The sequence below is a fragment of the Panthera pardus genome, unplaced genomic scaffold (assembly GCF_024362965.1).
Source record: "Panthera pardus isolate Hobbes unplaced genomic scaffold, ASM2436296v1 HiC_scaffold_17, whole genome shotgun sequence".
Taxonomy (NCBI): Eukaryota; Metazoa; Chordata; class Mammalia; order Carnivora; family Felidae; genus Panthera; species Panthera pardus.
In genome coordinates this window covers 30,942,023-30,966,654 of record NW_026526732.1, presented here as the reverse complement: position 1 = coordinate 30,966,654, position 24,632 = coordinate 30,942,023, and the positions used below count along the sequence as shown (strand labels likewise).

Here is a 24,632-nt window from a genome sequence, read left to right as displayed (position 1 = left end):
TCAGGGCGTCCCTCTAAAACTAGCTCCGTGACCCTAAGAAAACATGGGAGTGGCCAATAGGTGTTGGTACAAAGACACCCTTCTAATTTGTCAACACTTGTAAGGTTTGAGGCCATTAGATCTCTGGAGAAAGCCACCTTGCTCGTCCCCTACCACACAGCTTTTTACACTCCAAGAGCTGCTCTTGGGGGTTTTCTTTTTTGAAGCTGTTTTGGCACTAATTCCTCTTGATGATGACTCATAAAACAAATGTTGTTTTTCACAAAGTTCCTGAAAGAGAAAGAGGCACTAATGAAAATGTCGTTCTTAATTTATAGTACTGGGGTGGGGGGTGGGGGGGGGGAGGGTGCAGGCTTTTTTTTTTTTTTTTTTTTTTTTAAACCACCCGGGGCCTCTCGTGTTTTAGCTAAGCAAAAAAGACATTTTCATTGGAAAGCCCTGACGTATCCTGACATTCAGTACCCCACAGAACTTGTGTCGATTTCATGCAAAGGGTAAAATGGGGAGGGTGACTTCTCCGAACACAATCAAGGCATTCCTACCAGCAGAGTTCAAGGACAGTATTACACAGAACTAATGGAGATAACGTCCCAGATCCTAGTTTGTCTCCATTTCTCGAACCCAATTAACATGCCTGTTTGTATATCTACATTGTCTGCCTTCTGCATTATCCCCTTGCTCCTGCAGTAATCATTTTTTTCCTACAGGATTATTCCCATTATGGGATTATTTCCCATAAAAATATGCCCTAGTATTTTACGCTCATTTAAAAGTGAAACAAAGGGATGCCTGGGTGGCTCAGTCGATTGAGCATCCGACTTCGGCTCAGGTCGCCATCTCACGGGTCGTGAGTTCAAGCCCTGCATCAGGCTCTCTCCTGTCAGCGCAGAGCCTGCTCTAGATCCTCTGTCTCTGCCCCTCCTCCCCCTTCTCTCTCTCCAAAATCTACATTAAAAAATAATAATAAAAAAAACAAAGCCACCTTTGAACCTCCTCTTTCAAAGATCTTTTCCTGTAATTTAGCCAGTTACTTAAGTGGCTACTATGCACCTAGTACTACGCTAGATACTGAGGATAGTGTGGATATAGAGTCCTGCTTTCAAGGAGCTTACATTTTAATAAAGGAGACAGGCACATAAGCACCTGATTTCAAGTAGTGAAAGTGCTAATGAGAAAAGTAAACGGAAAGAAAAAAAAGAAGGAAAATAGTTGGGAGAGAGGCGACTATATCCCGCTGGCATCGCTCCCAAGAGGTGACATGTGATCAGAAACTGTAACGAGAAGGTAAATATGTGAAGCATTAGAAGCACTGTGTTTTCAGAAAGATCAGAGCATGGTGAGTACACGAACGACAAGACGGGAGGTAGGTGGCAGCTACAGTAAGAAGTTTGCATTTTATCTGAAATGTAATTTGCACCATGGCATTTTGAGCTGAGGAATGACATTTGTAAAAGATCAAGCTGACTGCCCCATGGAGGGCAGACTGTAGAGGGCCAGGGCTGGAAGACCAGTGTGGAGGTTAGTGTAGTCCAGGAACTCCGAATGGTACTGGCTCAAAGTGTCAGATTCATGTATGTCATGCCGACAGATTTAACGAGAATTAGCGACAGTATGGTTGTGGAGCATAGTGATTATCGTGGATGAATCCTAAGCGTCTGGCCTGAGGAGCCCCTCCCGACTACCCGCAGGCAGAAGGCTTATGGAGGAGGGTGTGTGCGTTTGGGTGAGTGGGTCTGAGACCCAAGAGTTCTGTGTAGGTCATGTCAAGCTAGAGACGCCTATTAGACATTCCAACCAAAGATGTTAAGTAAGCAGTTAGATTTGGAAATTTGAAAGTCAGGTCAAAGGTCAAAACCTGGAGATCGTAGACATTTGGGAGTCCTCACTTTTTGGATGGCTTATAATGCCTTAGGGATAGGTTTAAGAAGTAGACGTAGGTATAGATCTAAGGACTGAATCCTGGGCGCTACTGGGTTTTTTATTTTTTATTTTTTCTAATCTTTATTTTTGAGAGAGAGGGAGACACAGAGTCTGAAACAGGCTCCGGGCTCTGAGCTGTCAGCACAGAGCCTGATGTGGGGCTCAAACTCACAGTTCGTGAGTTCATGACCTGAGCCCGAAGTTGGACGCTCAACCGACTGAGCCACCCGGGTGCCCCTTGGGCACTACTGTTTTTAAAGGTATACAGGAGGACGGGGAGAGGGAGGAAGCAAAGGAGACCACGAAGTGACTAATGAGGTAGGAGGAAAATCAGCAAAGAGTGGTATTCTGGAAGACAAGTGAAAACAAGTGTTTGCAGATAGGGAGCATGAGGAACGGGGCAAGTGCTTCTGGGAAGTCGAGTAACGGGGACTGAGAACTGTCCCCATGTTTGATAACTTGGAAGTCCTAAGTAGCCTTCGGAGTAAGAACATGAGCAAGTCTGAGTGGAGTAAGTTCAAGAAAGAATGGAAGGTGAGGACACAAAGACAATGCAGAGTACAGTAAAACCTTGGTTGGCGAGCATAATTCGTTCCAGAACGTGCTTGTAATACAAAGCACTTGCGTGTCAGTGCGAATTTCAAGAACCATTGGCTCAGCTGTGATCACGTGACATTCGGTGTCACGTGCTACTCGTATTGCAAGACATCGCTTGGATATCAAGTTAAAATGTATTAGAAATGTTTGCTTGTCTTGCACAACTCTCGCAGAACAAGTCACTCGCCATATAAGGTTTTACTGTACTTGAGAACTGAAAAGTAGGCAGGGAAGGGGTGGGTTCCTGGAGGAAGGAGGTATATTGTTTATGACCTCTAGGGAGGTATATTGTTTATGACGGTAAATACTGCAGCTCTGTGTGTGTGTGTGTGTGTGTGTGTGTGTGTGTGTGTGTGATGATAACCTCACAGAAGGGGGAAGTTGATGACAGCGCATAAAGGGAAGAGCTGGCATAGATGGATATGGGCATAGATGTAGGTAGTTTAGTGGATGGCATGCAGGATGAGTTGGTCTCTCTATTTCTGTTTTGTCAGCGAACTGAAAAGGCAAGATCGTCGGCAGAGAGGAAGTGGGAAGGGTATTCAAGGCTTGAGGAAAGAGTATAGAGTGTAAGGTAATCCTCTTGGAGAGGAGGGAAGTCAACTCTCTGGGCCACGTGGGTTGTAGGACTCGCCCGAAGACCTACTTGAGATTTATGTTCATAAATCTAAAATCAGTCTTGTCAACACGGTTGTGTGTTTTCTTTAGCCACGCTGCGCCCCTTGGGTGCAGGGATAGCATAAGAAATGGTTTTGTCAGAGTTGGGTTTTCCCGAAATGATGGAGGAAGCGAAGGCAGGGAAAAGGCGGTGGTGGTCCATGAAGTCTGAGCAGGGGAAGCCGATGGCTACTCAGTGGATTCCAGGCCCTGGTGTGGCGCGGATTTGTTGCGGTGCTGGTGCTTGGGAAAGTGAGCTGGGGCGCAGAGGGGTCACAGGGCGAGGGGTAATGACAGTCCGTGATACGACCATCCTGTTTGCTCCCCTTCCGAGCAAAATGACAGAAGGGCTGTAGCTGATTCCCTCACTTCGTGAACTTCTGTCCCATCTCAAGCCTCAAACCTTCTGTCCTGTCACTCCACTGAGACTGTGCCTGACAAGCCTGCGGTCACCTTACTCTTTGTACTTGACCTCTCAGCAGCTTTTGGCACCATCTTGTCCCATCTTCCTAGAACACTTTTTTTTTTGGCTTCAGTGATCCCATGGTCTCCTGGCTTTCCCCCAAACTCACTATCAGCTCCTTTTCAGTCTTTTTGGATACTCCGTCTCCTCTGTCGGATCTCTAAATGTCGGGTTAACCTAGGGCTTGGTTCTGGACTTCCTTCCCTTCTCTCGGCTCTTTGACTAGATTTCATCCGGTTCCACAACTTAAATGCCACCTACAAACTACATACCAGCCCAATCTGACCCTGTCCCTGGGTGTCTTTCAGACTTATTATATGTCGCACAGCTGGCTAATAATATATCTCCCCGATGCCTAATGGTCATCTCAAAATGAATATATCGAAAATAGTACTCTGGACTCTCTCCATCCCCGAAACCTAGTCCCCCTTGTGGCTACCCTATCTTACCATCCATGTAGTTTCTCAAGCTAAACATTTAGGTGTCATCCTGACTACTTCATTGCCTTACTCTTATATCCAATTAATTAATTAATTAATTAATTAATTCATTCATTCATTCAATAACTTTAGCTGAGATCAATTAGCCAGTGAGGCTGATAAAGAAGTTCTCTAAGAAATAAACCTTAGGGCACAAAAACTTTAAAATAGTGGGAAGATACAACGGAACCAGTAGAGGGTGCTGACAGGAGACAACCAGGAGGGGTGGGGGGGTTCCTCAAAGGCCGTGAAGCCAACTATTTCAGGAAGAAGGGCATGCTCACCTCGGTCCAATTCTGGGAATGGTCACCACGCTAGCCATTAAGATGAGGAAGGAGAATTGACCACTGGCTTTAGCACTGTAGGGGGTAACTGGGATGCTAAAAACAGCAATTTCTGTAGAACGGTGGCCATAAAAGTCTTACTGGAGCAGGTTCATGAGAATGGGAAAAGAGGAACTGACAATGAATATGCTAGAATTTGCTATAAATGGTAGCAGAAAAACAGCAAAAGCCAAAGAGAAAAATGGAATCAAGGCCATTTTTTTTTTCTTTTTAGATGGGGAAAAATTGCACAGGGTTTCCCTGCTGGTGAGCAGTTGAGATAAAGGGAGAGGTAAAATGGGCATGATGCATGGGTGAGCAGAGAGAACTGTCAGAGAATGTCCTGGAAAAGGCATGGGGGGAGAACATGAAGTGATTGGCCTCAAACAGGAATGCTGAGGCTAACAGAGAAAACCCAGAGGGATGGTGGCATATTTGGATACAAACACATGTGGGTTGTTGTGCCAGGTTACGGAAGTGTCCATTTTTCTCAGTAAAGTCAGAGGGACAAGGCCGTCAGTGGGAGTGAGCAGGGCTAAGGAAGAAGGGAGGTTTCCAGACAGAGAAGGCAGTATGGAGCAGTTGTCTAGGAGACAAGCAGTTAATGGACCAGGGACACGTGCGATCGCCAGGCAGCAAGCACTGAGGGCCATTTGAGGTCAATGATCGTGATTCAAAATGAGAAAAACCCAACACCGCGCTTGTGTGCTTTCTCAGCCACGTTCTGCTGTGCGACTGCAGAGGCTTACTTGGCATACCTCAAAATGTAAATCAGATCATGTCACTCCCTGCTTAAAATATTTTAGTGGCTTCCTATTGTACTTAGAATGAAATCCAAACTCGCTGGGCCTGCAGAGTTCTGTATGCTCGTCTCTACCAACTTTCTGACTAATCTCACACAGATTTCAGCTTCCTGGGCTTCCTGCTGTTCCTGGAACAGGTCAAGTGCATTTCGGATTAGCCTTTGCGCTGTTCTCTCTGCCCGAATTCTCCTTCGCCCTATCTTGGTTGGCTCCTTTATTATCACATAGATTTTATCTTAAATGTTGCCTCTCAGAATAACCTTCTCGGATCAGCTGATCAAAAATAGCCCCCTGGGGCACCTGGGTGGCTCAGTAGGTTGAGCATCTGACTCTTGACTCTTGATTTTGGCTCAGGTCATGATGTTGAGGTTCGTGAGATCGAGCCCCATATTGGGCTCCACACTGACAACAGGGAGACTTGCTTGGGATTCTCTCTCTCCTTCTCTCTCTGCCCCTCCCCCACACTCGGTCACTTCTCTCTCAAAATAAATAAACTTTAAAAAAAAACAAAAACAAAAAACCTAGGCCCTGATTAGGAGGCTCTCTTATTGCCATGTTTTAATACGGCCTTTTTGCTTGTTGAGTAATGTTGCCGTAGCACCTAGAACAGTGCCTGGCACGTATTAGATGCTCAGGAAATATTTATCGAATCAGTGAATTTGGGTGAATGAATGAAGCAAGGACCACATACAATAAACTGCTGGAAGCGGAAAATAACCTAAGTCTCAGAGCCAAAATATTTCCAAAACGTTAGCTTGTTAATTTTCTCCATTTGTTCCCGCTTAACCTGAGGAAAAGCATCAAAGTCACAGCTGAAATAGCAAATATGGCAAACATCCCATTTTGAGTTTGTGGCTGGCAGGGCAGAAGTTCAAAACAAAATCCTTTCAAATTACATTCTTGCTGAAATCTTGTCCGACCTCTCAGCTGAGTCCCTGCTTATTTTATAAGAAACTTAACAACCTTGGGAGAATATTTGTTTTCTCAGCCTCGCGGAGATGGAAGCACAAGAACCGAACTCCGGAGATGAGGAAAGAAAAGTGCTAAGCGGTATGCAGGCTCAGCTTCGAAGTTAATTTGACATTATAAATTGCTTCCTTTCTTACTCCTTAGGAAGTCATTGGGAGATGCATGTCAGGACTATCTCTTTCCATGGCGGCAAAAAATGATTCACTTGTTTCATAGACTCCTAAATTTGCAAAGACTTGCTTGACGTAGCAGCGTCCTTCCGCAGTCTCTAAGCTCCCTTAAGCTTCCGCGTCCAAGCCAGCTCCCTGGGCTTTCTGCTGCCCCGCATTTACTTAGCTGGTTGGAGAACCATTATGTATTTTATCTTTTTATTTTTGTCGCTGACATTTCCCTCCAGGGAACCTTTTTTTTTTTTTTTTTTTATATATGAAATTTATTGTCAAATTGGTTTCCATACAACACCCAGTGCTCATCCCAAAAGATGCCCTCCTCAATACCCGTCACCTACCCTCCCCTCCCTCCCACCCCCCATCAACCCTCAGTTTGTTCTCATTTTTTAAGAGTCTCTTAGGCTTTGGCTCTCTCCCACTCTAACCCCTCCAGGGAACCTTGTCTAATGTACAGACTTTGGCCAGTCTGCACAATTCGGGCTGCTTACATTTTCATTTGAAAAGCCTTTGCCGACCTGCTTCTTCGAGCTCAGACGAACCGCAGGCTCTCTACTACTAGATAAACAGGAGTTAGCCAAGGGTTCCCAGAGCAACTCTTTCCTTTCCGCCCTCCGTAATGGGTTTCCTCACACCATACACCCTAGGAGATGCCTTCACTGCTGCTGTCAATTTCACGTGCAGGATTGGTTTGCCACCTCCTCTTTTATAATTCTCCGCATCAGAGCTCGCATCTATTTTTGGTCTCCAACACCTGGTACCCGTGTCGTCTTGTCTAGGGTTCACGGTGCTTTGGCTTCTGGATTCCTCTTACTTTGCCGTTTATCACTTGAGGTTCGGATTGAATACCTTGCGTGACTCAAAAGTAACAGAAATGTGATTCTTTCGAAAACCTTTCATAATCCAGAGCTTTACTGATTTAGACGGATTCCTTCCCCACCCTGACGCTGAATGAGTAAGTTTTGTTGCGTTTTAGACAGCCAAATCAGATACTGCTAGGGAATGTCTTCTTCTGGAGGTCTATTAGATAGAAATATTGGCTTTTCTGAGGGTTTGTCCTCAGATTTTTATTTGGTTTGCAATTGGATACATTCTGACAGCCCCGTGTGAAAAATAGATCTGAAAGTTTCTTAACCTTAGCTCATCCAGAGCGTTCCTTCCACTTTCAAGTTAGACTTAAAAAGTTAATTCCTAACTGCTTTCTCCCTGCCTCAATTCTGTAGTGTTGTTCACGAGAATTTTAACAAACATTAATGTTTTAAAGGAATCTCACACCCCCAGCTAATAAATGGGTAGTTACAAAGTGCTTACGCACACGGTGGACGGACTTACCATGAAGCCAATGACACATAAGCCCCAGGGTCCCTCCCTGCACAGCCTCTTCCAAGACCTACATAGTCACACCTAATTTCACATTCATAATTTGTATTTTTTTTTCCTTCGACAGGGCCCCTCAAAAGCTTAGGCTCCACGAAATGTGGATCAGCCCCCACTTACATCCCTATGCACTGATGTGTTGAGGACCGCCTTGCGACCGACACCGGTCTCTCCGCTCCCCTGGTCCATTTGCATGTCCCAGAGGCACCTCACAGACAGTCCGTACAGACTGAGTTCAGTGCTGTCCCTGAGCCCCGCCAGGCTCCAGCCCCCCAAACCTGCTCCTCCTTCTCCTGGTCTTACGAGGGCACATGTCGCCATTGTGTATGGGGTTAGTTCTCTAAGCTTGAGGGAGATTTGCTCCTTTCCCTTGACCATCTTTTCCAATCGAGGTCTAAGTTGTCTGGTTCCATCCCTACATGCCATCCAGTCCCATAGTTTTCTGTCTGGTTTCATCAACACGCTCCCATCGGTCTCCCTCACTCAGCTGCCCCTCCACTTCCATTCTCTGTATTTGGCCAGAGTCCTCCTTCAAAAATCGGTAACTCTTCCCTCCTGTTCGGTTACTTTATCTTTTCATTTTTATTTTTTGAATTTTTAATGTTTATTTTTGAGAGACAGAGCATGAGCATGGGAGGCGCAGAGAGAGGGGGAGACACAGACTCTGAAGCAGGCTCCAGGCTCCGAGCTGTCGACACAGAGCACGACGCGGGGCTCGAACCCACAAGCCGTGAGATCGTGACCTGAGCCGCGGTCGGATGCCCAACCAACTGAACCGCCCAGGTGCCCCTAAACATGCCCTGCTGCCTTTAGCACCAACTCCAAACTCTTTACCAAGAAGGACGAGCCCCTTCCTGACTGTTCTCTGCCTTCTGCTCGGCACTCCCATCTCAATCCTCTTGTCCTCTCCAGACCACACCAGCGAGTATACTGGCCTCCGTGTGTGATCCCCCTGTGTCTCGCACATACACCTCTTTGCCCAGGCAACTCCTTCAGGATTCTGCTTCAGTATTATCTCTTTCAGGAAGATTTTATAGGTGAGATCCTCCAATATAGGCGATCTTCCTTTGAGCCTGCCAACAACGCTAAATATTTGTAATAGTCTGTTTTCTTGCCTGCCTTCTAAAGAAGCTATGGATTCTTTGTCTCCTGCGTCTTCAGTTCTTTCCTAGAACGGTGTCTGGTGGAGAGCAGATGGTCAAAAAAGAGTTGAATGAGTAAGATGAAACCGTGGGGAAGGGAGTGGTGTGGTATAGCCAGTGGTGTGGTATAGCCAGTCGGGCTCACTTATCTGAACACATACCTCTGCCTCTTCCCATTGCACAGGCTCCATTCAACTGTAGATGAAACCACACCCTACAAGCCACAGATCAACACCTATTGTGCTCCACACGGTCATCCCAGCTCTAATCCCCCCACACAATGAATTCAGCATTGGCCTTGTTCATAGGTTATCAAATTGAACAGCGGATACTTTTCCACCATCCTCTAGGAATCAAGATTATGCTAGGCACCACACAGAGGTTCCGGAAGAAAGACAATGGGCAGAGGCCACTCCTGGAAACCAAGACTTTACCGCTTAGTTAAGGAGGGGAAACCCCTAGAGTCCTAGCTACGCCAGTAGAGAAGAAAATGGGACTCGAAAATGTGAAAAATCCAGGAGAGAGGAATGCTATCCAGGGCTGGGGTTATGCAGGGCTTCTAAGATGAGGCTTTGCATGGTCTCTCAAGGCATAAGGATGACCGGCTAAATCGGCAATGATAACTATAATGTAGGGAGAGAAGGAGAGATAAAGAAATAAGTATCAGTGAGGCAGGAGGGAAGCCAGGAAAGTAAACTGTTTCACAGGCGCTAAAAGAGAATTTCAAAAAGAGTAGGTGTGGAAGAGTCAATGTGGTTAAAAACAGTTTTTTGTGTGCGCGTGTCCATCTCATCAAGAGATTAAGTCAATGTCTACAGCCCTTGATTCTGGGCTGGCCTTGGGACTTGTAGGATGCTAGACAGTAACGCAGGTAATGCAGTGTGACTTCCAGAACGTATACCCCACAGGGCCTTATAGCTCCGGCTCTCACCGCCGTGGAATGCTGCCCAGAGTCTGCCGCGTGAGGAAGCCATGTTGGCCTGGAGGCTGAGGCCACGTGAACGGCAATGGGAGCTCCCCACTGAGTCAGCACCCACCGCCATCCTGTGGCTGAGGCTCCCTTACACCGTCTATTACGGCGTTCCCTCCTGCTGATGGAGACACATGAGTGCAGCCAGGCTAACCGAGCAGAGGCACCGCCCAAGCAAGCCAAAGAATCCTGGGAAATGGGAAATGGTGTATCTTCAGCCACCACATTTGGGGATGGTGCGTTCCACCTGAACAGACAGCTGATGTGAAACAGGTGACAGGGAAGAATGAGAAATGAAGAATGAACAGCAGATTTGGAAGTCTTTAGCGTCCTGGCATCTAAGTCCCGGAAAAAGGCCTTGAATCTGAATCAAGTATTCAGATGAATCCATAAAGTTACCAAGGTCTGAGGCTACTAGTTGTTGGAATCAGGTATCTGTGACAGTCTTGTTGAGATTCTGTGCTCTCCAAGAAATCCAGTCAGTTGGTTTCAACTAGCATAGGGCCAGGCGATGTGCTGATCAGGCCAAGGGTACAGCCGGCTTTCCTGACAATTACATATCTTCGTAAATGAGTAACCTTCGTTTTCATTGTGTTTTTTAAAAATGGGGCCTTATCTGTATTAAAAAGTAATCCTACAATTTGATGTTTAACTTACAGCTTAAATTAAGAGAAAAGTCCTTCCGCTCACTTAAGTGAAATATTTACTTATGTATTTATTTATTTTTTAACGTTTATTTATTTTTGAGACAGAGAGAGACAGGGCATGAGCGGGGGAGGGTCAGAGAGAGAGGGAGACACAGAATCTGAAACAGGCTCCAGGCTCTGAGCTGTCAGCACGGAGCCCGACGCGGGGCTCGAACTCACGGACCGCGAGATCATGACCTGAGCCAAAGTTGGATGCTTAACCGACTGAGCCACCCAGGCGCCCCTTTAAGTGAAATATTTTAAAAAGGCAAACCACTCTCGGGGCTCCTGGGTGACTCAGTCCGTTAAGTGTCCGACTCTTGATTTCGGCTCAGGTCATGATCTCACAGTTGGTAAGATCGAGCCCCGGGTTAGGCTCCATGCTGACAGCATGGAGCTTGCTTGGGATGCTCTCTCCCTCTTTCTCTGCCCACCCCCCCTTTCTTTCTCTCTGTCTTTCTCTCTTTCTTCTCCCCCCTCAAAAATAAATAAATAAACATGGGGGAAAAATGCAAACCATCTAAAAGTGTATAAAATACAAAGCGAAAGTTTTCCAAACCCTACTCTACATGAATATGTACATGTCCGGCTACCATCAAATCACCTATCAGGTATGTTCTTCCTTCAGGCAAAAGCTGAAGCATCACAGTGCCCACATTTCCTGTAGCAATCATACATTTTTCTCCAGCGCATTGACAGACTTTCTGGAAGAAATTCCCAGACTGTAAATAAGTCGTGCCCTCCCAGTATATTGAAACCCAAGAGCAAGAATCTCTCCATGTTCAAGTGTAATGATTTAATCCGAGGAAGAACGAGTTCCCCTTCATTCCTGGCCCCTGTGCATCACCTCCTTGCCCTCCGTTGAGCAGTCAGAGCTGTGAGCTCTGTTACCAAAACCAAAGAGTTTTCTACAGCCCCTAAGTTAAATGGTCTAGACAATCTCTCTATGTGAGATGCGTTCCACCAGTTTTCTGAATGCTATCCCTTCGAGAAAGTCTTTATCTTCTTAAACTCATTTTGATTGTGCCGCATTTGGAATGACTGCAGTCACTGAAACTCGAGTGTTCCTGATAATCTTAGCCTTGACAGGTGTTTGGGGCTTAAAGACGACCTACAAGCGTAATAGGAATAGAAGCCTGTGGTTCTGGCACAGGATGGACATGGCATTCCAAGACTTACCTGAAACCCCAAACAAACAAACTAACAAAAAAAACCCTCCTGGGTGGGGGACCTAGGGAGCCGAGAGAGGTTCTTTGAGCATTTCTGAAAAGAGCTTTGAAAAGGTCCCCTGTTCGAAAGCACTGGTTATTCTAGCTCCTTCGCTTAGTCACCCAGATTCAACACATGGCCCTAAAACCTGCAGTTGTGCTCTGAGATATGGCTTCACACCGTAGGGAATATCCTGAAATAATTTCCGACGTTATCATTATTCAGTTGTACATAAAAGCTGCATTTTTCTGGACCAGAGTGTTGTGCAGAGAGCAGTGCATAGAATACTTACCCTTTGGCCAGCTCTGCTGATATCTGTTCCAAAGAGCATCCCTTCGTCTCAGGTATAAACACAACAACAAAAACCAGGGATGCGAGGCTCATGATCGTGTATATAAAGCACACCCATGGCAAGCCAATGAGATCTACAAAGGACAAAAGAGACTGATTAAAAATGTGGGTTTTGCTTTTTGTTTTTTATTTGAGAGAGAGAGAGAGAGAGAAGGAAAGCAGGGGAGAGGGAGAGAAAGAGAGAGAGAGAGAGAGAGACAGAGAGAGAGAGAGAGAATCCTAAGCAAGTTCCACCCTCAGTGTGGAGCCCAACACAGGACTCGATCCCAGGACCTTGGGATCATGATCTGAGCCGAAATCAAGAGTAGGACACTCAACTGACTCAGCCACCCAGGCATCCCTAAAAATGTGTTTTGTGTTGCTTTGACCCACTTTGTGGACAGCTGCTTCTTAGAGCATATAAAAAACATGTGTATTTCCAAACACGCTGGTAGGGTATATATCCAGGGAAATAGCAACTACAAATTAAAAATACAGTCAACCTCTGTAAGTGTCATGTTTAGCAACTACCCCAGCTTGCCCTGTCAAAGTAAATAGAAGCCTTGTGACTACCACCATTTAAATCCAATGCCATCATGCCATCTTCCTGCTGAATATGCTCATCGCAAAAAAGAAAAAGAGACCTCAAACAACACAGAAACAGAGAAAGCAGAAGGTAAAATATCTCCTCCCTCTCTCTCTCCTCACCCCACAGTTCCCCTCCTGGGAGTACTGGCTGTAGCAGTTTGGTTTCTATTTGGTGGATATTTTAAAAGACATTTATACAGATGCACTTTTCTTGAAATGAGCTCACCCGTCTTTACCCTGACTCAAATACGTCACTCGTGTTGGCAATATTCATTTTAGTAGCTGGCAGCATTTTTGTGATGCCTCTTCCTGGATTCAGAGAAAAAAGTGATAACAGTTCTTTTTTTTTTTTTTTTTTTTAACGTTTATCTATTTTTGAGAGACAGGGTGTGAGCAGGGGAGGGGCAGAGAGAGAGGGAGACACAGAATCCGAAGCAGGCTCCAGGCTCTGAGCCATCAGCACAGAGCCCGACGCGGGGCTCGAACTCACAAACCGAGAGATCATGACCTGAGCCAAAGTCGGACACTTAGCCGACTGAGCCACCCAGGTGCCCCAGAAGTGATAACAGTTCTAATGAAAGGCATTAGCTTGCTAAGATTCATCAACAAGAAGCCGCATCCTCTCCTGCCAGCCTGGTGTTTCCTCTGACTTCTGGTCAAAGATACAGTCCTTTTGTAGTTACTGACCAAGGTTCGAGGCAAGTTAACTGGCGAGAAGCGGCCCCCAGGGCACCGGAGCCTGGCATGGGCACTGCGTTGCCCCGGGCTTAGCAGCAAGAAGTCCAGCCTGGCGGGAACTTGTGGGAAAGAAACTGGCTCTTAACAAACACAGGCTCAGACTGACCTCAGCCAGAGACAGTGCAAACAGCCCTTAACAGCCGCAGCCACGAATCCCGACTGGTCAGTCAGGGAAAAGTGCAGTGGGGAGGTTTGGCGAATGCAGTGTGGAAGGATCTGGGCATATAAACCACCTGCCAGTCAGTGAGGTGAGGAGAAGCAGGAAGAAGGGACAGTGCTGCAGTTCTTTGGACAGTTTTAATTAAAGTCCGATCCCTTGTGCTTTCCTTGCTGCTGGCACAGGTTTTTGCCCCAGTGAGGGCTTAATAAAGTGCTTGTAGAATCGGTCGTCTTTTCCTCTCTGGGACATAAAACCGGAATATAGACAGTGGGGGAAAAAAAAAGGTCACCTCATCGAACTCGTCCTCTGTTCTGTTTGAACACTTTCAGTAACATGGAGTTGATGAATTGATGGCTTCAGAGATTCTCACCGCACAGTGGGCTGGCCCAACTGTTACAAAGGCCTTCCTCACTCATTCTGAAGTCCAAGTACTACCTTTCAAGAGCTCTGGCTCTGGTCCTGCTTTGCCCTCCGGGTCAGCTCTCCAGTCCCTTCGTCATGACAGCGTGACAGCCACGCAGGCCCCCGGGCGAGCCCCCTTCCATCCTTTCCCTGAGCATCTTCTCGCCCCAAACACCCAGGACTTTCGCAACTTTTCTGGACAGACCGCGGGTCACAATGCCCATCCAGGTGCCCTCCCGTGCTGGGCACACGGCAGCCCTCTTTTTTTATTTTTAAATTTTTTTTTAATGTTTATTTTTGAGGGGGGGGGAGGGGCAGAGAGAGAGGGAGACACAGACTCCGAAGCAGGCTCCAGGCTCCGAGCTGTCAGTACAGAGCCCGACGTGGGGCTCGAACCCACGAACTCTGAGATCGTGACCTGAGCCGAAGTCGGACGCTCAACCGACTGAGCCACCCAGGCGCCCCTTGGGAAGTTGACTTTTGAAAGTAAGCACAGCCTTCCCTGTTCTCGGCAAATTCGTGTCCTGCCACTTTGCTTTTATGAGAGACCTACCTCGGTATCTGTTTTTGCTAACTGAGAAAAATCCAGAGAGGATTTTCGCTCTTAGGAAGTGCGAGTTGCTTTGCTTCAGGCCATTGTGGCTTCTGAGTGGTTTCGTGGACACACTCTACTTTCGAACAGCGGGAGAAACCTGTATCGAATTTCAAACGCAGCCCGGTGAAATGTCATCTACAGGTTCATTCCAGGATTTTTAAGTGAATGTGCTTTCCCAACGTTTGTTCTAAATGCAGGAGAACTTCTGAATGTGCATTAGCTCATCTTACACATTAGCTAGCCTTCCCAGAGATTTATGTCATCTTTTCCCATCCCTGATCGTTTCCATTCTTTCTTCTATTTTTTAATTTCAATTTTAAGTATAGTTGACACACAATGTTACACTGGTTTCACGTATCAGGTTAGTGATTGGACAAGTTGACACATTATGCCATGCTCACTCCATTTTTGCATTTATATTTCTCTTTCTCCACATCAAGGGGCAGATAAGGGGTGTGTGTGTGTGTGTGTGTGTGTGTGTGTGTGTGTGTGAAGGTGAAAGGTACAGGCCTATGCATGTGATCTGAAAAGGACACGTATGGTTTGGTGCTAATGACCGGTTTCTTTGTTTCCTTTAATCTTAGGCTATTTCTAAAAAACGTGGGACGTTTGAAAATGTTATGTAAAAACCCAAACCATGGTTAATTAATAACTCCAAAACTGAATTTCCAAAAGTAGATGTACTCAAAAAAAAGTGGTTGACAAGTATTCAGAAATATAGATATAGACCTTTTCGAGTACACATCCACTTTTCAAAATTCATATTTTATATGTATTTTTTAATATGTGTATCAGATACACATATAATGGGAAAAGGAAAGGAAGAAAACAGCTCCTTAGTAATTTTGGAAGATGCTGGGGAACTATCTCATTATTTTGAAAACTAGAAAATCAAGAGAAAACGTCAAGCATTTACCTTGCCTTTTTCCTACAATTCATCCTTTAGGGCAGACAAATAACTAATGAGAAGAAATTCCTCCTTAGAGAAATATCAATGACAAAAATACAGAAGGAGCGATGCAATGAAAATAACGGATCTGGGGTGCCTGGGTGGCTGAGTCAGTTAAGCATCCAATTTCAGCTCAGGTCACGATCTCGCAGTTTGTGAGTTCGAGCCCCTGTGTGGGGCTCTGGGTTGACGGCTCAGAGCCTGGAACCTGCTTCAGATTCTGTGTCTCCCTCTCTCTCTGTCCCTCCTCTGTTCGTGTTCTGTCTTTTTCTCTCTCTCTCTCAAAAAAAAATGAATAAAATATTAAAAAACAACACTTAAAAAAAATAACGGATCTGGGTGATGATCCTCGAAGGGGCCTGCATGACAAAGTGGGACACAGACAAGCAGACACACAGGGTGTGCCTTTGTGGCAGGACACCCTCCATCATCTGTGAAGGAGTTTATAGACAAACAAATGAGAAAATCTAAATCTGCTCTCAAGCCTCGAGATCTAAAGAGCAGTTCTCAGGAAACCCAAAAGACAGAAGGCCACGTGACATGACTATAATCAGCAAAACCCAGCGTGGGGAAACTCTTTGAAACAAATGACCCAGTTTCTTCATTACAAATCCAAAGATGGGCAGGAAAAGGAGGAAATGGAGATGAAACCTACAAATTAGGAGCCATGTCAATCAACGGCAGATTGTGTTATTTGGATCGTGATTCAAACAAAGTATAAGAAAATATAAAAAGTGTATAAAAGACATAAAAAATAACACAAAATATAAAAAATAACTATAAGACATGGAAGAATGTGGATACAGACTTGATATTTGATACTAAGGGATTACTGTGAATATTTTTATTTCTGATAATGACCTTGCAGGTATAGGTTTTAAACGCCTGATCTTATAGAGGTCCACGTGGAAATTTTATAGACAAAATGACGTCCTGTCTGGGATATGACCCAAAACAATTCGGGGAGAGAGAAGCTGGGGTTATAAACGAATTCAGAATGATAACTTTAAATTGGGTGGTCGGTACATCAGGTACATCCTCTTTATGTTTGAATGTTTTAAAAATGTCCACAGTGAAATGTCTTTTAGGTGAGTGTGCTTCCCCAACATTTGTCCTATGAGCACAAAAGGTGTTAGAGGCAAACAGCAGGTCCTTACCGGTCACAGTCAAAAATGTCAGCGAGATGATGAGATTGATGCCCCAGTTCATGCTAGAAGTTAAAGCCATGGCTCGTCCTCTAATTCCAGCAGGAAAAATCTCGCTCAGTAGTAGCCAGGGCACTAGAAGAAAGGGAAGAGAGGGTGGGGAGCAGCGAAATTATCAAACACCCATTGAAACGGAGGGCCAGCTCCCTGACCTCCAACCTCGGCTCTGGCCCTGAGTGGTTTATGGTTGGAGAGTGGTTTATGGTTTATGGTTGGGTCCTTCCTTGGCAGGAGGGAAGAGGACAGGCTTCCTGCTCCTCTCCAGCCAAGTGAGAAAGGATTCGGGAGAAACACCAACAGAGTCTGACAATCCTGGAGGAGGGGTGGGGCAGGGGTGGGGGGCGGGAGGACAGAAAGTGCTGGTATGTGACACAGGCCTGAGAAATGCAAATGGGAGGGGCAGTGGCTGGGGCCACCTGCCAGGGAGCAACCAGAGAGGCAGCTTGGGACCTCTGCCAAGCACAGAGCCTCAGGGCCAGACCAGCGCTCTACCTGCTCCATGTCTGGGCCCTTCCCTATAATTTCCTTTGCCCCTGACCTTGGAGAAATCCAACATCATAGCTAATGAGTGGGTAGGAAATGGAGCCACGAAGGCAGGAGGAAGGAGGCTCTCTTATTCCCCCTTCTCCCACTTGGTCTTCCTGACCTGGGCAAGCTGAATGGACAGAAGGTCTGAATTCAACAGAGCTCCGAAATTTGATTATTATACTTGACTTAATGTTTGAGTGTCTGAAAGGAGACTCTGGTCGGCACAAAAACTGACCAGAGCACTTTTGATTCTCTGGGAGTGACGGGGAGCATTATAGGACCCTCCTGATGGGATGAGGAGGGGCGGCCGAGGAGCAAACGCACTTGTCTTCTGTTTACAGCCTTTCGAGTCCAATCTGCCCTCATAAAGGAGCTACGAGCTCGTACAAGGGGCGGAGCACGTCCCGAAACTTACTTCAAACGAGTCTCCTCAAATCTCACACGATAGGAACTATTACTATCCCTCTTCACAAGAGAAGAAACTCGGGCTGAAAGAGTTAATAATTTGCCAAGGTCACGGCGCTCACAAGTGGCACGGGTGCCACTGAGTCCTGGCGGTCAGTCTGTGAAACTCATGCTTTTTAATCACGGTGCTCTCTTGCTGGTGGCTCAATAAATATTTGTTAATGAATAAGTAAATGTGGAATCTAAGCCTTTGATTCTGAAGAAAGAAGGACGCAGGAGCTGCCCCAGCCCGGGCTCACTGCTGGCTAAGTCACCTTGTGTTGGAAAGCCATCAGTCACATACAGCCCAGATGTACTGTCCTAGCCCAGTGGGGGTGGGGGTTGGGGGCGGGGAGAAGCTTGAAGCCAGGGAGGGGCCCCACTGCGGGCAACCACTGGGAGGGATCATGTGGGAACCAAGCTGTCAGCTGTGCCTCTAATTTAACAACTTGGCTCTCATGACAAGAGCAGGCTCTGGGCTGAAAACATCTGCTCATAGTAAATTTGTTGTTTCAAAGTAAGAAAAACAAATTGAATTATAGAAGAGAGCTGGAGAAACATTTTTTTTCTTGATTACCTTTTCCACGTGAATCCGTATCGAGTTACCTTTAGGGCATGGAAGATACTTTTAACAAAAGGAACACGATGATCATTGTTTTAATTAACAGGGAATTCAAAGTCAACATTTTGTACCCCTCCCCTCCGCTTCCTACCTGCAAAAAAAAAAAACTTTATTGGGTTCTTGCAGATTAGACCCGAGGTAGGATCACTTTGCTCTTAATGAGACCAAAGCAGTGCTCGGGTAACCTCGTCTGGGGCTTTGTTAAGACTGGGGATCTGGCTCTGACAGTTGTGTGATTCTAGCAAAGTCTTTGTAATGACCTGCCCTTGGACAAATGCAAGATGAATTTATGTATATGCAATTTCTTTGGAGCTAAATAATCTACGCCACAGACCAATCCCCTCTGCCCCTTTCTGCCATGGTTTTTTGTCAAGGTAGAGCGGAGGATCTCTTATCACCTTTTGCTCTAGCAGCCCTAAGGAGGAGGTGGGGGATGGGTCACTCTTTCATTCTGTTTTCTGGAGGAGTTCGCACAAGTTTGCTTTATTTTTTTTTAAACTTTTTAAATGTTTCCTTTTTGAGAGGGAGAGACAGAGCATGAGCGAGGGAGGGGCAGAGAAAGGGAGACACAGAATCCAAAACAGGCTCCAGGCTCTGAGCTCTCCGCCCAGAGCCCCATGCGGGCTCGAACTTACAAACCGTGAGATCACGATCTGAGCCGAAGTCGGACGCTTAACCGGCTGCGCCACCCAGGCGCCCTTCACACAGGTTTTCTTGATCTACTTTCATCCCCACTTCGTCACCTCTGAAACTCCCTTCTTACCCTCCCCACTTTCATCATGACCTCCTCTTGGAATTATTTGGTGGGATTTTGCAAAATCATTGCTGGGGTCATCAGACCCATGCTGGCATCGGATGAAAATGAGCTGATCTTTCTGTCGTAGAAAGTGGTAGAGCTCGCCAACAAGAAGATGGGACAGTTTCCTAAAGCCCTAGTTACAAGCACTCAATCTGAACTGTCAGAGGCTTCCTGAAAGGACCCACAGTCTACACTGAAAGCCTGGGTACTAGGTGTGCATTCAATTCAGCACCTGAGCCAGCTTTGCGGGCAGTTGAACCAGTCAGTGAGCAATGAACTGAATGTGGAGAGAGGGACTTCCCTTCGTCTCTGATAAGAGCTTGTCAGGCAAACCTTGCACCTGACGTTTCCAAAAATAACGCATCATTGTGGAAAGCTTCCACTTCTTTTTTGATCTAATAGAAAGAATTCAAGAATCGATACCTTGGCTTATCTAATACTGACAAACTGGGTGCTGTGGCAGTTGACAAGCATTTTGACAAGGATGGTTCAACCTCCCAATAAGAAGCCTGTTAAGTCAAAAATAAGGATTTTAATTGTTAAAATTATTGTTAAAATTGTTAACATTGTTTTAACAATGAGGTCAGCACCCTAACATCACAGACTTCCAAATTCAGAAAGTGAAATAAAGTTCTGAAGATGGTCCTTGCAGCAAGGGAAAACTTCCTGAAAGGATAAGAATCTTTCCACGGCAGCCTCAGGAGCAAGATGGTGAAAAGCCTCCACGTTCCCTGGGAAGGGGCCACGAATACCCAAAGCGGAAAGAATGGAGAAGCTCTGTGTCAGTTCACAAGGAAGGAGCACGGAGAGGTAAAATGTCACGTGGGGATTTACTATGTTGATATTGGTAACGGCAAGTAGAAGTCTTCTGAAAACCACCAATGTTGCGTTCTCATGAGATGGCCTCATCGCTCTCCCAGGGAAAATTGAGCTATTGTTACATGGCACCGTGAGGAAGTGCTGGCTCTCTCTGGGAGTCCTTGTTCTCCCCTTCCCTGATGACAGAGCCAGAGGGGATGCTTTGTGCCCACCGCATAGCGAACTCTTCTACAATGAGTGCCACCGCTACAGTTTAGCAGACCCTGAAACAGTCCTCCTTGATTTCTGTTATTCCACCTTTAACCCTGACGTTCCAGGACTACCTTGGCAATTCGTGCCTCCATAAATGTCAGTCTGCACATGCCTTTTTTTTTAATGTTTATTTTTTTAGTTTTTTTTATGTTTATTTTTGAAAGAGAGAGACAGAGTGTGAGTGTGTGTGTATGGAGGGGTGGGTGCAGAGAGAGAGAGGGAGACACAGAATCTGAAGCAGACTCCAGGCTCTGAGCTGTCAGCGCAGAGCTTGACGCGGGGCTTGAACCCACGAGCTGTGAGATCACGACCTGAGCTGAAGTCGGCCACTTAACCAACTGAGCCACCCAGGCGCCCCAATGTTTATTTATTTTTGAGAGAGAGTGAGAGAGACAGAGCACGAACAGGGGAGAGGCAGAGAGAGAGAGAGAGAGAGAGAGAGAGAGAGAATGTGAGGCAGGCTCCAGGCTCTGAGCTGTCAGTACAGAGCCCAATGCAGGGCTCGAACTCATGGACCACGAGTGCGCAACCTGAGCCAAAGTCGGATGCTTAACTGACTGAGCCACCCAGGTGACCCTCTGCACAGGTCTTCAAGGCCTTCTTTTGTGGCCGCGAGGATAGAGGAGATTTTGGACTTGCCAGGACACAATTTGTCCACAAGTATTGGAACTTGTATTTCACATGCTACTGAATCACCACGGCTGCCCGTCAGAACGCGGCTGATCCGGGTGAGATCTGCAGACAGTGTTGACGGCTGGACACAGTGTCAAAAAATATGTTGACGTGTCCCCATGTGCCATGGAGGACAAGGGCTTGCATTGGTAGGGGCCATCAGTGGAGATGACCCAGCCCACCCAAAGGTAAACTGCCTGCTTATCTCCACCCCCTCCATATGAGCCACCAAGGCTATCACGGCTCTCCAGGCACACCTTCCATTTGGCTTGAGCTTTTCCTGAACCTCCTGGCATGCTAGCTCCAGGTTTGAAAAGTTCGTGGAGGTCTTAAACTCTTACCAGAGAATTCCTAGCAACTTTGGAGGAAGTTCTACACTCAAGGTGCAGAATTTTCAACAACCTGACTTGCTGAGAAATCAGTGTTCCACACTTGGCAGAAGTAAAGCTAAATCCCATGACTTTTATTGCCTATGCACACGGCACAGGGCAGACCTAGCTCTCTGTCTGCCAAGAGGTCCTTTAAATATGAATGTGAGAGGGAAATAGGCCCATTTCCTCCCAACCAGATGTTCAAATCCTGGCTTCGGAAGTTCCCTAAATAGGAAAAGTGTGCTTTTTTTTTTTTTTAATTTTTTTTTCAACGTTTTTTATTTATTTTTGGGACAGAGAGAGACAGAGCATGAACGGGGGAGGGGCAGAGAGAGAGGGAGACACAGAATCGGAAACAGGCTCCAGGCTCCGAGCCATCAGCCCAGAGCCTGACGCGGGGCTCGAACTCACAGACCGCGAGATCGTGACCTGGCTGAAGTCGGACGCTTAACCAACTGTGCCACCCAGGCACCCCAGGAAAAGTGTGCTCTTTAAAAGTACCCTGCACTGTAGAGCACCATTTCCAACATCAGTGATGACGCAATAGCTTTCGCTTATTTTTATTTTTATTCTTATACTCTCCTTTCTCTCAGTCTTTCTGAGTTTTGCTCATGCCCGGCCTCTTCTCAAATATTTTATTCAAGAATACTATTTTGTATTACTTAAACCAAGAAAAGCAACAAAAGAAAGTCTCAGTGTTCCCTATCTTTCTATCTTCATGATCTCTAGTCAACACCAACTGATTTTTTGAAAATATTGTAGGGGAAATTGGAATAAATTGAATAACCGTCCGTTTAAAAAATGCCAGAATTGATCATGGAACTCCTTTGTGAGCAGGAACCAGTTGGAAATAAGAAAAAGCTATTGGCAGTGGTCTTCAAACTTTCTTCTTGTGTAACCTTTAAAATAATTTGAAAAACTAAGTACTTTCTTTCTTTATAAGCCAGCATCAAACTCCCTTTCACCATAAATTTAACTGATAGCAAAGAATGCAACTTCTATGGTATTATACACTCTAATATAAAATAGAACACTTATCATTCTATGAAATACTATACCTATCTGATATTCATCATCATCCATTTAAAAAATACAGGAATGAGGTACTTAACATCAATTTTATATAGTTTTTCACCTTGAACTTGGTATTTTATCCTTTTTAATGCATTTTTAAACTTGAAAGTCTTTTGATCACTCCATCATAATTCTCTGAAAAAAATTACCTTAAATTGAAATTTTAGGGATTTTTAAATTTCCCCTAAGAGATTTTGGTATTTTTTCCCTCAGGTATTAACACAAAAATTAATACAAAATGGATGAAAATTATAGAAATACGTTACAAATCTTTAGAAATAACTATCAGATATGAAAAGTGAAATGTATTGAAAAAAAAACCTCTCTTAATTGACTGGGGAGTTTTTTCTTTATCATGTATGTGTGGGTGAATGTCACTTCTAGAACAATATGGTACATTTCTACTCTTTAGATGAAATTCATTGTTCTCAAGAATAATGAGAAAAGATGGGGAGTTGAAGAAATTTTATAACAGCAGTATCACTCGGTTCTTTGCATTAACAAAACAAGTTATTTGTAATGATATATCAGCTCATAACTTGGTTAGATCATTCTTTAATTTTGTTGAAAGTAAATTATTGGAAATATCTAGGTTTATGAAAAGATGATTATCTAGTCATTCTCATTTTTCCATACCATACCTACAGCAATATTTCCTTTTTTTGAATTCAGTATATGAAATTTATTGTCAAATTGGTTTTCATACAACAACCAGTGCTCATCCCAAAAGGTGCCCTCCTCAATACAGCAATATTTCCAATTATTTTTTTGATTAGTGCTCCTGAGGTTTTTATAATTTGGGACGTGTGTCATAATAAAAAGGTTTCCTGATGGGTAATGGGTGTGCTTTAACAACAGTTATTACAATGGAGATGAGGAAGAAGAAAATTTAGGGAACAGATTTTCCCTAAAGAATCAAGAAATTTATTTTCTTTGATGTACCATTGAAGGAGTACTCTGGAAAATGAACCTCTAGGAGTACGACTATCCCAATTTTCGGACCACTGAACTAGGATTCAAAACGAAAAATAAAAAAAGGAGTTACGAGAAATTAGTCTTTTCTTGTCTAAACTATAACTTGAATGTCATGCTTCAGAGCTAATACATTATGCGGCGCTTTTTTGATGATTGCTTTGGGCTTAATCAGAAAGGTATTCTGGTTTTTAAATGTTGCAAATATTCCTCGGAAAAATTCTTAACATCGTGCTCCGGAAAACATAAAGTAGCAAAGGAATGCTTGGGTTGATCAGGACAGTATTAAAACCTTAGTCTGTTTCTTTAACATCTTAACTGTGTGATATTCACAGGCTTCAAGGGCACAGGACTACGCTGTGGTGCCGACTGAGAGGGAAGTTCAGCACTTGTTTTATGGGAACAGTTGCCCATGGTAACGGAACTGATGGTGTCATTTCATTAAGTGTTGAGTTGTGCTCACGCTACAAAAATGCAATTTTTACACTGCTGCTGTTAGGTACTGGTTTCCTGCTTCATGTAACTCCAAAGAGGAAAATAGGACTTCACTGGGCAAGGGCACATATTTCTTTCAGCACAGAGCCCGAGGCGGGGCTCGAACTCACGGACCGTGAGGTGGTGACCTGAGCCGAAGTCAGACGCTTAACCGACAGAGCCACCCAGGCACCCCAAGGGCACGTATTTCTTTAAGCCTTTCCTCTTTCGCTCAGATGCAAACTTAGTATAAAACTATTCAGATACCATTTTTTAATTTACTTTGCATTATTTTAATGATTCACATCAGAGCACCAAATAAATCATCATTTTCATCAATCAACATGGCCTTTAACTTCATTAATTGGAAAAAAGGAAGAGTACGGGTGGGAATATTGGTGATAACTGAAGCCTAAGATCTAAAAGAAAAAAAATTTGGAAAGAGCTTAAACTTACGCACTTAACACTTACACTTAACACAGACTAATGTGTGACTATGATTGTTTAGTGGCTACAGTTGATAATAAGATCCACACGTTTGTAGCATAATAATTTGGGGGACACCTCGTGGCTCAGTGAAGCATCTGACTTCAGCTCAGGTCATGAGCTCACGGTTTGAGAGTTTGAGCCCCGCATCAGGCTCTGTGCTGACAGCTCAGAGCCTGGGACCTGATTCGGATTCTGTGTCTCCCTCTTTCTCTGCCCCTCCCCCACTCACACTCTGTCTCTCTCTCTCTCTCTCTCTCTCTCTCTCAAATGTAAACATTAAAAATTAAATAAATAAAATAAAGCATAATAATGTATGCAGTATGCCTTTTCTCTAAAGGTATGTAACTATCCTATAAGAATTGTAGGGGAAAAAAGACGATCACTAAA

The 24,632-nt window shown here is 45.0% G+C and overlaps 1 protein-coding gene across 2 annotated transcripts in view; it reads right to left on the bottom strand.

Annotated features, from left to right (window-relative positions):
- Window positions 1-24,632, bottom strand: part of SLC2A12 (solute carrier family 2 member 12) — a 56,912-nt gene continuing 32,280 nt past the window's right edge. The window contains exons 3-5 of one of the 2 annotated variants that reach the window (XM_019420516.2): window positions 16,682-16,804; window positions 12,055-12,187; window positions 1-270 (exon numbers count right to left, since the gene is read on the bottom strand). In XM_019420516.2, the coding sequence (XP_019276061.1) occupies window positions 165-270; window positions 12,055-12,187; window positions 16,682-16,804 (362 nt within the window). In that variant the 3' untranslated portion in view covers window positions 1-164. The remainder of the gene's footprint in view (window positions 271-12,054; window positions 12,188-16,681; window positions 16,805-24,632) is intronic. The other variant, XM_019420517.2, reaches the window with a different exon arrangement.